At 40.9% G+C, this 15,349-nt stretch overlaps 1 protein-coding gene across 9 annotated transcripts in view; it reads left to right on the top strand.

Moving 5' to 3' along the window:
• Nucleotides 1-15,349, top strand: part of LOC121908140 (cAMP-specific 3',5'-cyclic phosphodiesterase 4B-like) — a 53,641-nt gene that overhangs the window by 27,173 nt on the left and 11,119 nt on the right. For all 9 annotated transcript variants that reach the window (XM_042427882.1, XM_042427884.1, XM_042427883.1 and 6 more), the window contains 3 exons: nucleotides 462-532; nucleotides 1,239-1,288; nucleotides 11,658-11,770. In XM_042427882.1, coding sequence (XP_042283816.1) covers nucleotides 462-532; nucleotides 1,239-1,288; nucleotides 11,658-11,770 — 234 coding nt within the window. The remainder of the gene's footprint in view (nucleotides 1-461; nucleotides 533-1,238; nucleotides 1,289-11,657; nucleotides 11,771-15,349) is intronic.

Here is a 15,349-nt window from a genome sequence, read left to right as displayed (position 1 = left end):
GAAAATACATGTAGAATAGAATAGAAGAAAAATTCAATACTCTTTTGGGTGGCAGTGGGAGGTGCACACACCATTCACTGAAAGAAAGCTGCAAAGAATGCATTGAATTCACCTCTAACTAATAATTGCAAATTAAAACAAAATTGAAAAAGAAAATTGAGTCAGTTAGTCTTCTATCAGTCAGCTGCATTTCTACAGATACTTCTCAGAAGAACACTTAAAAACATAAAAATACAGAAAACTCTTTTTGGGTGGGTTGCATAAATATATTATGAGTATGACAAACACTGCACATACCCCAACACACTGTAATTTTGGAATAGTCATCACATTATCACAATCCTGTCAACATTATCTATCGCTGTGATACATTATCATTGTGTATATTCTCTGAAATCTGCCTTGAGAGCCAAATTGGGGTGTGGTGTCTTCTTCTTATCCTCCTCCTTCTTATTTTTTAGGTTCTGGCCAGCCTTCGGACTGTCAGGAACAACTTCACCACCTTGACAAATGTACAATGTGCATCTAATAAGTAAGTCGTCTCATTATTTTCTTACCTTCTTGTATTTTTTTCTGTTGTGACTATGTGCTGCAGAATGTCAGCTTTACAATATAGGTTTCTTACATACAGGGTACATTTTTTGTAGAGAATCTGCCTGGATTCTCGCCTCTTCTCAAGATGCTAACACTTGGGGGCGCCAATGCATCAAAAATATTTCTCATGCTAGTTGCTTATGAAGGAACCACTCACATTAAACTAGGTATTGATTTAAACAACCCAAGATTCTTGTGCTTGTTATGCTGAAGTTGATTTGTGGCAGATGTGAAATCCTTAACTGCAGACAGTGAGATTTTATTTTGATTTTGGTGGAAGACAGGGTTACCTCGCCTCTCTCGACTACCTTTAAAAGCTCCCTCTGATTACTGAGTTGGGTCAGCGGCTGCAGTTGCATCAGGTCTGCCAGAGGTGGACTCTGAGTCAGTATGACCTCCAGAGAGAGGGGTCACCGTAAGCCAAAACTGAATAAGATGTGACAATGTCACATGGTAAAAAATCTGACCTGTGACCAGTTCAGAGAACTAAAGGAGCATCTGTGTTATGTTTGTGCTATGGCAACAATGGCAAACAAATCACACTGTGAAATTTAAGAAAAAAAAAAAAATTGTGAAACGAATGAAAAATTTGTTAAACATCAGGATATGACGTGTGATTCTGACTTGTTTCTTTCTGGTTGTAGGAGGTCTCCTGCTGCGAATCAGCCTTCTGTCACCAAAGTCTGTCTGTCGGGTGAGTCCTGTCTCAGGCCTTCCTGTGTATGTAATGAAGAGCTTACTCACATCCTTATCAGATAAGATGATTCTGGGAAATGTGGAAAGTGTGCATGCAGTGAATTGCATTTCCATACTGTGTTTATTCCACCAGTTTTGGAAATTGTAAGAAGTCCAATGTCAAGTTTAGCTCCTGGTAAATGACAGTTCTCTGCTTAAGATTTGAAAGATAAAAATGCACATTTTATTAGAGTTTAAGTCCCTATATGTGCAGTTTCATGAATGAAATCCAGATATGGAAATTTTACTTGCATGTGAATAGTTAAAAACACTCATAGTTTGAAGGAAGTGTAATATACAGCAAATGGTATCATATATGTATCATACAGTTATTGGACACAACTGCAAGCTGTACTCTTGGATTTTGCCTTTGCAAAGACAGCACACATTCTGCTAAAGTATTTAACATTCAGTGTTCTGCATACAAATACTGAATTACTGTAAATGGGTGGAACTGTGATTCCATTTGAAAAATCCCACTGCAACAGATGTTTACTACACTGCCAGCACAGATTGTATTATCTCTAAGCGTTTTTCACACACACAAATAAAAACTAATCTTTCAAGTTATTGATACAGAAGATTATGACGCGATAACAAAAATTCCCATGCATGCACTGACGTTGTTAACAGAAGGAAATGAAGACGGAAACACAGAAAGATCTGTAATGGTCCGGATTCAGATCAGGTAGATGTGTGTGTGAAGGAGAGAAAAGAACGGGTGAAAGAAGGGGAGGAGGGAGGTTGTGATATTGCTTCCTGCTGCACTGGTTCTTCAAGCCCGATTGACGTCAGCACGGCCTGCAAGCGGGTGCTCTCAGCTTCCTATCAGCGCAGATGGGCTGCTTGGAGCGCCCCGCTGCAGGAAAAAATACAAGACAACTGCGAGTCTCTTATTGTCCTTCCTCCTCCACACTTCTCACAATCCTTGACCTCCTCCAACTAATCGCTGATGAGTGAAACTATCACATTTTTCTCCCATCGTGACGCATGGGGAAGATAGAATAAGAAAAACAAATATGATTAATTCTGTTTGAAACCTCTTAGGCACAGTACACTTATCTGTGGAATTTCACTCCTGTCCCACCAGAGAATAGCACTGTCATCAGGTTTTCTTGAGCCTAAAAAGAACATACAGTACACCTGCCATTAAATAATAGTGATTGTTCAGGAGTAGACCACAACAATTAACAATATCACAAGGAAAGATGCCCTCATATCCTCCTTTGTACTGCTTTCTGTCTCGTTTTCGTCAACTCTCTGAACGGAAAAGGAGAACAGATTTTTCCTGTTTTGCATGAGTGTTTCCAGTGAGGCAATATCCCCCAGTGGTGAGAAGGATACAGTACCTGCGTCTTTATGAGTAGATGGCTGATTAAGAGCTCTATGAAACTCCAGATACCTCTATAAAGGGATTTGAGATGAACACAGAGAAATAGAAACACAGACGAGTAAAAATCGAGAGAGAGTAGTGGGGATTTCCTGCTAGGAAGTTGGTGCGGTTACACATGAAGATGTGGTTCAAGACAGAGAGTGAGAGATAGTTGCCAGATTGTTGCAAGGAGTGACATAGAAAAGAAAGAAAACACAGCAAAGGTCAGAGAGAGACGTCATCATTTTTGAACCTTTTTAGTCAAATGTGATATGGGAGAGGCAGAATAAAAGGTCAAATTGGATGAAATAAACAAAAAGAGCAAGAACGTGACCACAGTTACTGGGTGAAAGTGCCCAAGAAGCAGAAAACAGGGGGCGGTGGCGGGGGGGTATACTAGAAATGAGCTCAGCTGTAAATGCGTCACTGCAGGCTCTTTACGCTATTAACCATCTTACTCCAGTAACGTGAGGGGATTGTAGTTTGCAGTTTACGCTTCACAAACCATCTTGGCCCCATCATACGCAGTCCCGTGACTCGACAAAGCCAACAAAGGGCTCACTCTTCCCTGACTGATTCAGATTATAGGCTTTGCTTTATATTACACTTGATAAATGGTACTTTTGAGGAAAATGCTTGATTATGACGTCTTTGACCGTCAGGACTGGTGACTAATCTGTAATGCTTATCACTGGCATTAGCGGGATATTGTCATAGATGCAGGGGACTCTAGGATACATGGTTAGTCATTTGACCAAGATGGGGATGTGAAACCTCATAATGGTCTTGACTTTAGAAATTAATGTTTACACAAGAATACACAGAAATAATGTTAAAAGCAAGCAGTCAGAGCTGCCCAAAGTGGGGCCTGTGGGCCAAAGCAGGCCACCTTAGTAAACCTTAGACTGAACCCACCTGAGGTCAGAGAGGAAAAGTAAACATGTGCCACCTCTTATGGCTTTTTTTTTCTTTTTGTATTCGTCATAACCTGGCTCTTTGGCCTTGACAAATACGGGAATGGACACAACGGATGGCGGTAAATTAAAGGTATGGAGTGTGTCAGTCAGTAACATCAATGGTGTAGGTGTTAAATGCATGAACAGTGAGCAGTGAGGTATGAGGTGTTGTGAAACAATAACAAAACTAAAGTCAAACAAAAACCAAAGCCTGCAGCTGCTGGCTGGGATGAGTCAAGGGGAGAGAAGGCCTGAACAGCGCTGGGAGTTGGCCCTTTTATCCTGTGGGAGCATTAGGCCCAGATGCTCTGAATCTGGCTGGATGGCTTATAGACACAAAAGAATATAACAGTAACTCATAACCATACCAGCAGGATGATATCTATGATCTGCTCGATCAAAACGAGGAGCAGCCAGAACAGGAGAAGAGCATAAGACAGATTTCACATTTTCAAAAGCTAGCTGACATTCAGAAGACCTAATAAATTTGGTCTTGGTCTTGAGCAGTTCAGTGAGGGGGAACACAACAGTAGAGAAGTTTTAATAAAAACCTCTATAATAACCCACTAAACCCGAGAAGTTCGTTCTTTGTTGTTGGTTGTGGATATTTGGCTATGGCCATAACCGCGGCCTGGACTGAGGTCATATGACCCTGTCCCACCACAGGCCCAAAAGAGCCAAATGTGAGCCGCGCTTCAGTCAAACATTCAAACAGCGTCCAATTGCGCTGAAGATATGAGTGCCAGATATCAGTATAGGTACCTCTTTTTACATTTTTAATCTAATTGGACCTACTGTATATCTTTTTGTAATTGATTGTCTTCTATCAAACTGAATCTTGCAGACTTGTCTTGTTTTGTGATAGGAACATGAGCTAACTGGGATTTTAAGTCACACAGTTTTAAAATATATGATATACATTTTTTATATATCCCATGTTGAAGTCCCCCCATGTAGCATTTATAAGCAATAGGGACATTTTAAAGTGTTATTTAATGTGCAGTATTTGCAACTGTATTACAACTGTGTTTCACTGTATTAGCATTCAGTATCTGTTTATATATCAGCCTTGAATCTTAATACAGTGTGCTTTAGTATAATTTTGCATTGCATTACAGTGTATTTGCCACTTGGCCACAGAATTTCCATCAAGTTTCATTTCAGGCCCTCGAAGGGAAAAAAAGTTTAAATACCACTGTGTGAGTTTTGTGATAAACACTTTAAATTCCTTTTCTTATCAGTTTAAAGTGTGTTTGTCTTTTTCCTCATATATTTTTGTTTATCATTAACAAAATATTCAGGTTTTGTCTTTTTGTTGTAGGGTGCATTTCAGCTGCTCAGTCAGCCTGTTAACAAATTAACAGCCTGTAAACAAATTCAGTCACAGCAGACAGCTACATCGAAACATACACATGCTTTGCCTTGAAACTCCACAGACACGTGACTCTGTGCGTAAATTGCCCAGGGCGTGGGGCCCTACACAATAAGCATTACTCATTCATCTTTTGTCTCTTTTTGTAAACAGGTCATGAAAGAGAATGAATCAAAGGCGAGTCTGAAACAGGTTATTCTGACAGCATAAGGAATTACTGGTAATCTGCGCTTTGAAGGAGTAATCACTTTTAAGTAAGGGCAGGAGTGTTTTCATATCTGTTCTGCAAGTAGTTTTGCGTATGTGCTTGCATACGTGCATGATGTGCACCATGAGATATAGAAGCCTATTGTGAGAAAAGGGCAAAGCAGCCGTGTTTGTAACGTGCAGCCTTGTACACCTGAGAATATCTCAGGTGAAACCACTCAAACCAAACCTGCACCAGGAACTGTGCTGCATATTTGTGTTTGTGATAAGATTAATTGTGGTATTATTATAAGGAAGTACTGAAGTTGAATTGATAGATTGACTTTAATACTTGGATCAAAACTGGATGATGTATTTATTATTAGATATTGTCTAATTATCTGCTATCTGTTAAAATTGTGGTATCATTCTAATCAAAGTGGTTAAACATCATAGTGTATCTGGATGGTTTCTTGATTTATTTAAGGCCAAAGTGTTTATCTTAAATGAATAGTTGGACATTTTGGGAAACAGGCTTATTCACTTTCTCATGCTCTTATTTGTCTGTTCAATTTAGCTTAGCACAAAGACAAGAGAAACTAACCCGGCTCTGTCAAACGGTATCAAAATCCACCTAACAGCACCCCTAAAGCTCATTCATTAACATGTTATATCTCCTTTATTTACACTGTACAAAACCAGAAGGACAAAAATGACAGTGCCCACTTTTATGGGGTTTATGTGCCAGACTATTTCTTGACCGGGACCAGTAACTTCCTAGATTCTTCGCTGGTTGCTTGTCAAGTGCTCAGAGCCAAGAAATAGTCTGGCACATAACCCACTGCAAAACGGCAAATTGTCATCCTGCATAACTGTTGGACAGAGTCAGCTTCCTCCTGTTTCCGGTATTTGAGCTAAGCTATCCTTACTTGCTGCTCGAAGTAGCTTCACATTTGCCGTACCGACATTCGATTCGGTATCAACTTCTAATAATCTAACTAATCTAACTCTTCTATGCAAATAAGCATAGCTTGCTATTGCTTTAAGCTAATAATAGTGTTGTTTGTTAAACTTTAAAGAGAAAAAAAAGAAAAAGCAATTTCATGTTTTTATCCTAACCTTTAAAAGATGTGGGGGGAAGCTTAATAAATATCATTATCCACTGTCTTTCACAATACGATGAGGTTTACTCCTTCACATTTAAAGTACTGAATACACAGATGGGTCGATTGACATGCAGACACAACACACTGATTCCCAGAACAAATTTGACCTGTCATTGTCAGTCTGGGCAGTCCAGTCCTGGCCTGTCTGCAGTGGTTACTGTGCTCCACCGTGTGCAGCGGGAATCCATGTCAGGTTTTCCAGGCTCGCAGCCAGAGGAGAGGATCTGGAGGGATGGAAGCGTGCAGCCTGGTTAAGTATTTGAATTATGTCATTGACGTCAGCACAGTCATAAACCTCGCTGTGGCCCATCCCTCAAGCTGGCCCGTGCCAACACAGCTCCATGGTGCATTGTGAGGGAGCTGTCAAACAGGCCCTGATGAGGTGTGTGTGTATGTGTGTGTGTGTCTGTGTCTGTGTCTGTGTTTGTCTAACAGTTGAAGCCTTTTGTTTTGATAAGTGAAAAGATTGGGCTGCATTTGTAAACTATAAAGAAACTCAGTAGTGAGGGTTGTTTGTTAGAGAAGACAAAGAGTGATAGTGTGGTTTCGAGGTTGAACCTGAACGTCTGCAACACTGCAGGTTCTTCAGAAATGACTTCCTTAAAAATGACACCACATTCCTAAAATTTACATCAAGTTTTATACAATAGACACTTATTTTATTGAGGAGTCAAATTAACACACTGTATATTTAACACTTTTGGGAGCTTTTTTGCACCAATATATGAAAGAGAAACGTGCATTTGTGTATGTGACCGGAGGAGATTTTTCATTGTAATCTGATAAATGTTTTTAAGATAAGATGAGACTTTACAGATCTCTGTGGAGATGTTGTATTGAGTTGTGAAATGAAAAAAACAAACAGAATACACACACACACACACAAATACACATTTAAAATAAATTATGCTAAAACAAAACGGCACAACAAATAAAACAAGTATAAAACAATAAAATAGAAAATAAACAAATGTGGTGTCTTCTACATATCTGTGTGTTGCAGTTTTTAAAATCTTAGACTATAAGAGGGTTTACATACAACACATTAATGGATTTCCTTTCTTGTAACTCATGTATGACTCATGTCAACTCTGACATGAATCTCACGGTCTCACTATGACACACACAGTGCACACCTTATTCTCCTAATGAAAGTAAAACAATAAAAATATTAATACATTTTTATTAATATATATATAATTTGTAATATAATGGATAAAAAATATAAATATAAAAAAATATAAAAATTAGGAAGCAGGTGACTCATTTATTAGCTCAAAGAGGAAAGTTTGTCTTACTCAAAGAACAAATAGTGTGACACTGGCTGTGTGCGAGTCACTAATCAAATTCACTGTATTTACAGTTTTAGTGTATTTTCCCACCAGATGTATGCTGAGCCATTTACCTGAAGAGAAGTAGCCCCTTTGTGTAGCTTTTCTGATGGGACAAACATGGTAAAACTAACTAACACTAAACTCTTTCTTTCAGTTTAATTTTCTGTCTCTTTCCTAGTGTTAGACATTCTTTAACTTTCTACTTATGAATAAATTGACGCACATTGGAGGTGATACAAAGGTGATTCATTGCACCCGGCCCCCCCCCTTTGTCTGTGTCAGCTCCACGTGTAGTGAAATCAAACACAACACTGAGTACGTGCAGATATCGATGTCAGATTGTGCACCGTCTCCATCATGATGTGGTGAGGTCAAGATGAGGAATGTGTGTGTTTGCGTACATGCTGATAGCTCAGAGCTGTTTACGCTTTAACTGACGGTGGTGACTCAAGACTTTTTTTATTGACCCTGTGTTGTAACTGGCCACATTATTTCCTAACCAGTTGAATTTGTATGAACAAACATGACTTAAGCCATATTAGTCACTGTGTTCAAGTCAAAAAGTACCAAAAAGAATCAACTACATGAAAAACCTCAACTGCACGTCAAACTAGTAAAGCTGCTTACACACAGAGACTCATGGTGCAATGTGACTGATGGCTTTTACTCTAGTACTGCACGTAAGTACAGTTTTAAAGTACTTTAAAGTACTTTTTTACTTAAGTATTTCCATTGTATCCTACTTTTTACTTCTTCCCAACCTATCAGAGGAAAATATTCTTTTTATTCAATTAACTGAACTTGTGTACAATATCTGACATCCGTAGTCACTCTGCAGATTTTACAAACAAGTATGATACATTGTTATAGATCTACTGACCCAAAAGTATAAAGTAGTTACATTATGGTATTACTACTGTACTTATATGTAAGTAAAGGATCTGAATGCTGCTTCCAGCACTGTCTGAAGCTCATCAGTAGGTGGTATAATGGATGAAGCAGTGCAGTTTTGCAAACCAAGCTTCAGCCAGACAGCGAAGGAAACAGGTTTGGGGGGTAGAGTGAGAGCACAGAGACGGGCAGTGTGAGGTGGATGTGAGCGGAAGGTGTCTCGGGCGGGAATGGAGTTGGGGGGATGTTTGAGCCCAGCCCTGGTTGTTAGTGCAGTTGATGGCTCTCACAGAGGCTGGTTTGTGGCCCTATAGGGGAGAGAGATGGAGGGAAAAGGGGGAGAGAGGGGAGGCAGACAGGGTCTGTCTGCACACTGAGGTCTGTTGTCCTCTCAGCAGCCGCCAGCATATGGCCAAAGCATTAGGACACAGAAGAGAAAAAAAAATAGACTTCCACTGAAAAAACAGGCTGGAAAAGTACCCCGCACTCTGTCTAGGAGCAGGTTTCTCAGACTCAAAGTGCGTCACGCCACCTTTGACTAGTGACATTGTTAAATGTCTGTCAGCCCATTTACCACTGTATCAGCAGGAGGCGATGATGGATCGAGCAGTTCCATCTATCCCTGCTGTGTGCATGCAGACGTGTATATCTTCCTTTTAAGTACAACTTCAACTTGCAAACATAATTATAACATGAGTGAAATTATCAAAGCGTAGCTCCAGGTCCAGCTGTTGTCATTTTTAGGAAACACAACAGATGAATGTGTGAAGTTCTGCTTCTGTGATCTTGCTGTAGGCAAGTGGTGTGAGGCCAGAGACTAAAACCAGTAAACATTTGTTCTGCAGTGTTTTATTGCCATTAAATTCTTGACTGTGTATATGAATCAGCTGCCAGCTTTAAAATGACCTGTGGATGAGCCAAGCCTTTGATGCTTCCTGACTGCGCCGTTAAAATGTCTAATGTCTCCGTATACCCTCATCGAAGGGAACGGGGGCAGGATGTGGTCGCACCTTCTTGGCAACATCTCCTGCGCCTATGGCTTAAGATCGCTGCACATTAGTGTGTACCCAGTTTCAACAGCTCACTGCCTTGTGCATGAACTGCTTTGATGTTGTACTTTCTGCTCTGTGTCACTGAATTTTACGTGGCTTGGATGCCAGTGGTTCTAGTGAATAGTTTGGGCCACAAAGCTTGGCGTCCAGTGATATATTGTAGCCAAGGGTTCTTTGAATTCTCCAACCTGGAGCTCAAATTAAGGGAAATTGGTCTGACCTGAGAGTTGAGGCTAGAACCAGCAGTCGTGCTCTTGAAATCTGAGGAGCCAGTGGCATGATTTTCATAAACCGCAGTCAAACCCAAGCATTTGAAACTTGACTCTCCTTTGTGATTCAGAAGAGTCACTGTCATCGTATTGTTCTGATACCTTTAAGTGGTGGGAGGTTTCCTCAACCTATATATATATATATATGTGTGTATATATATATGTATATATATATATTGCCTGAAATTTCATTGAAGTTCTTTGTTAAACACCTGTGGTTCAGAGTCTGTATGCCATCACTGTGCTTTGAAGTGCTTTGATCCACTATATTGACGTAAATTGGGGAGCAGCACGCTGGCTGTCCTGTTGTGCTAAGCACATGGGGTAAATTTCTTCCATGTGTGAAGCCTATGAAGTAGAGATCAGTCTTTTCCATAGAGAAAGGAAGGTGGGGAGATCCAGATGCGTTCATGGGTAGCTCCCTCCAGGCAGAAATTTGTTGAAACATTCTTCCTGGTATATCTGCGTATGAGATTTTTTGAGTTGTTTCCTCATGTTTTGTCATCTCAGTCTACTTCTTATAAATCAGTATTCTTCTTCTAAAACTCGGCCGCCTACCACATGTGTGAGTCATAGCTCCTAGCGAGCTATTTCATTGAATGACAGCTATGATCGTCCTTACCAGTCACTCCACCATTCAGTAATTCCACTCCATGTTTTGCGTGCATTCAGGGCCAAAGAGGAAGTGCTTTGGTTTCTTTGGCACACAGGGAGGCCCTGGTCTGGCCTCCCCCCAATTCAGGGAGTCAAAGTTTGCCTCTCGTGTTGCTTGTGCAAACACAGAGTTTGGTGTTTGATATAATTTTTTTCTCTCCCTCTCGTCTTCCTCAGAGAGGTTCAGAGAGGAGAGAGCCAGTTTGTGAAGCGTGGTGGTGTGGTGTGAGTTGCTGCTGCAGTTCACCAGAGTACAGCCTTGAAGTGGTCTGCATGTTTCAGAAAGGAAGTCATCGGGAATGGAGGGAGTTGGAGCAGTTGTCTTTGCAGCAGTGACAAAGTGCGTCAAATCAATTAAAGCAGATTTTTTCTTACTGTGTCCTCTTCCTGCCGTTTTTCTTCTTCTTGTCCCCAAAATTTTAATATATTAGATATCATAGAGATGCATCTGTTTGGGTGAAACATCATGAAGGGAGTAAAAAAAAAAAAAAAAAAAGCAAAACCAGATGGATCTCTTTCACCAAAAGCCCCTCTTCAGGCAGTAGCGTTTGTGTACAGTACCTGTGTGTACACACCATTTGTATGTGTTTAAATGGGAGGGGGGGGGTCACGACACATCAACAGCAGGAGGCTGCAGACCGCCTAGTTTGCACGCCACTCACTTAGTAGAGTGGTACTGAGAGGGGGGCTAAGCGAACGAGAGACAGCCTGAGAAGGGGTGGGGGAACCAGACAGAGTGGGAGGGGGTTTGCAGAGCGCACGAGAGCGAGGGAAAGAGGGGGTATGGAGAGAAAGAGGCTACAGAGAGAGAGTCAGCAAACAGTAACTCTAGCCTCAGTTTGTCTGAGAGTACGACTTCCCTGAACTTTCTGAGGTGGTGGAGCGTAACAAGATGAAGGAGCTCTGTGTACACACCTCCCCCTCTTCCTCTGCATCTCCCGGATGTCCTGCGGGCCAGTCCTCTGTACGATCAAGCCACTCTGGGACCCTTGGACCTCCACGCATGGTGTCAGGGGGCTCCAGTATGGATATGGATCCGCTGGGGCCTGATTATGTGTCCATGTGTCTGTTGGCAGATGAGTCCTACCAGAAACTGGCTATGGAGACCATGGAGGAGCTGGACTGGTGTCTGGATCAGCTGGAAACAATCCAGACCTACCGCTCTGTCAGCGACATGGCCTCCAACAAGGTAGGACAATTTGGCTTGTATGTGTGCAACTTCACAAATGCACTGCATTTGTTTTGTTGCAATGGACGGGACTTTTGTGTTTGAAATTGCATTTGTTTATGTTGATTTTCATTTGAGCTGATTGTTATGCAAGATACATTTCTCATCTTCAAACCAAACCTTCATGTTTAAAACAATTAGTTGAGGGGAGTCATTTATGAAGGGATCTCAAGTAAAAAGCACATCTTCAAAATGTGAAATTTTCAGAAAATAGGAACTATAGTGTTTTCGGCTTTAGCACCAATGCTCTTACGGTTGGTCCAAGAGGGTTTTTGAGAAGTTTTCATGAGACCAAATGGTCAAAAGGTGTTATCAGCTCACTTAGAAACCCATAATCCTAAAAGTTAAAACATCATCTTGCAAAATATAACATGTACTATACTGATGGATGTCTGTATTTATGATAATATCTTACAGCACCATTCAAACTCTTAACTTTGAATGTGTGATTCATTGCGTCAATGCCTGCTCTACCCACTGAGATAATGATCACCATAAGACCTCCCAGGAACACAGCATACCACCACTAAACAGTGTCATGTCTCTCAAACCACAGTTAACCGCGATTTACATCAAAGATTGGTCATTTAATTAACTTCAAGCAAGTTCAATCCAAATTCTAATAGTTGTGTGAAATTTCAAAAGCATTATTGTTATTGCTGTAGGGGTTCTGTAATTTGCTGTCTAAGAACATGATGTTGAAACTGATCTTGAGGTGATGACTTGACTAGCCTGTTTGCAGTTATACAATTGGTCTTTGTTGCAGTGTGTCTGTAAATTTGCACAGTGTATGCAAAATGTAAATAGCTTTCTGCCACATTGACGCACTTGCAAAGTAACAGCAGTTCTGTGGTAGTGTATGAGCTGGCATCATCATTTTATGGATCTCTTACAAAAAAATAAAGGTGGTGTTTATTTTGCATACATGACTATTCAGTTCCTGTTATCTTTGAAAGGCATAATTGTCAGTATTCCGTGAAAACCATATTTCTTTGTCAGTTTCCTTAGTTTATTCAAATTACCACACTGCATGTTATTCAACCAGGTTGAGCCATAGAGGTGCTTGCGGTGTGATTTTAAACTGCACACAGATGCTTTTGGCATTCATTTTGTGTGGAGGTTGGCTCTGTTGTAACGCTGAGATCAGAGGGACATTGGTCCACTTTCTTAAGTGACGTCATCATGAAAGGTCATATTTAACTGATGGACACCAGTTTGTCTAGACTATAGTTTAAGATTAACAGAAAATTAAGACTTGAACTGAAGGGAAAGTTCATGCTAGCTTTAAAGGGCTAGTCCACTGTATTTCAACCATATCTTGATATCTTCACAGTGAGTAATGACAGGTACATTGCATTGTATCCTCTTGCTCTCATGTCATTCTCCTTTATATCATTATTCTTCCTTTAACTTCAGTATGGAGCAGACAAGGTCTCATTTACTGTATGTCTGCTTCTAACCAAGGAAATTGCACTACAAGAATCACTGATGTTTTTCATTTTAGTGCTGAGGTTTGTGAGTTATGTCGGACCAAACATTTCTGCTTTGCTAACAAATGTGCAGACACTACAAAACTTTGCATGTAACAATAATACATCTGGAAACTAAAAATGCCAACACAAATGTTAGCAAGCTAAATGCCATTGATGTAGCACTATTCCCTTGTTGACAAGTGGCCAAACTAGTCTTTCTGTAGCTGGGGTGTTTACCTGAACTGCATCAGCTGCATTGCTATACATTGTGCATATTACTGGCATGAAATAACTTGTAGTCAGCCAATATTAAGTTTATTTTAAAGATTTTCTCTAAAAATGAAAAGAATACAATACTTTTAAGGTTACAATTTACACCATGAAAATGTCTAGTACAGTATTTTGTGTACTATGTACAGCCTTAAAATATAAAAAGGTAAGTATTTACGAAGTTACTGAAGGTTCTTTTTTAACAATGAGTCTACAGCCATGCAAGCAACTCTGTGAGGCTTTACTGAAGCACAGCGGTGCTTTAAGCTAAATGCTAAAGTCAGCACGCTAACATGTTCACATGTGACAATGTGAACATGCTTATCTTTAGCAGCTATAATGTTTACTGTGTTAACCATCTTTCTTTAACATCTTAGCATGTTTGCCAATTACCGCTAAACGCAAAGTACAGCTAAACTATGTGAAGGTCATTACTTTTGGTATTTGGTTTTAGACAGATTAAAACCTGATGATGGTATATGTGTATAAAAAACCATGGGCTCACCAAAGTTGTTACAATTCATCCTGAGGCGGACATGAATGTCTACCAAATTTCTTGGCAATCTATCTTATAGTTATCAAGACATTTCAGTCTGAACCACAAATGTGAACCTCATGGTGGCGCTAGATGAAAAGTAGTCACCAAGTCAGTAACATGTTATTTTGATGCTTCGAATAAAGTCAACTTTCTGATAAAGTGAATCTAAATAAACACATTGTGGTACTATAAGACAACACAAAGCAGCTATTTAGAACTAATTACTTCCCTTTGCTTTGATGCATATAAACGTTTCTTCTTGCGTATTTAATTTGTGCAGACCTCAACCAAATTACACTACAGTGCACAGTATTACTCAACCCCCACACAGACAGAGGAGACTGTACGGCGGCGTCAGATTATAAACACCCAGGGTGGTGTTGTCCATTTCCGTCTGTATTCTACACTGTGGTCTGAGGGAGGATTGGGATGGGGAGGGGTTGTTGTCAAACCGTGACGGGTGACTGTGACCATGACACCAGTTTCCTGTCTCTTTATTTCCCGTGCCCCCTACTGCCCTCCCTCCTCTGCTCCCTGGTTTCCAGACGACAATAGCGGCGCTTTGACTAGGCAGCCAGGTTGAGTCTTTACAGACAACCACGTCACTGGGACTGTAGAGACAATGAGCACAAGGCTGTACAGGCGTGCGGCAGCACAGCCGGTCGGTCAGACAGGCCGGGCACATTGTTCATCGTGAGTTCCTCCTCACATGACCCAGTACCACCATTAAGCATTGTTGACCAATGCTGCTTTTGAAAGAGTGGAGGTCAACAGGTTATGATGTGCTAGATTGTTGTGCAACTGTACTGGCATGTGAGGAAATAACTTATTAGTCCATTCATGTGTTTATTGCAAAATTAATATCACATATTTTTCGGTATTGCACCATTAATGCACCATCTGCAGGCTTTTGCTCCTGCCCAGCTTTTATATGACGTGATGTCTGACAAAGAGCCCGTTTCTTTTCGGACCCAGAGAGGATGTAATTGAACCCACGATCAAACCCAGCGTGTCTCCACTTTCAGTGTCCAAGGGCACAGGTGTATCCGGGGTTACGGGACCACACACCCTGCTGACCGCCGGCCTGGTCGCTGTGACCTCAGAGCGGGGAGCTGCTTCCCTGCCCCTCACTATCATTAGCGTCGCCACACTTCCATGCTGATGCCGGTGACGGCCTTGGACAAACACTGCCATCTGAATTGAGTTAGAGGAGTTTAGCGCTCTGCGGGTTAGCGTGCGAGCAGAGCCCCTGAGCAGAGC

This window comes from Thunnus maccoyii, chromosome 12, assembly GCF_910596095.1.
Source record: "Thunnus maccoyii chromosome 12, fThuMac1.1, whole genome shotgun sequence".
Taxonomy (NCBI): Eukaryota; Metazoa; Chordata; class Actinopteri; order Scombriformes; family Scombridae; genus Thunnus; species Thunnus maccoyii.
The sequence above is the reverse complement of the archived record's forward strand: the minus strand, read 5'-3'. Positions and strand labels throughout refer to the sequence as shown.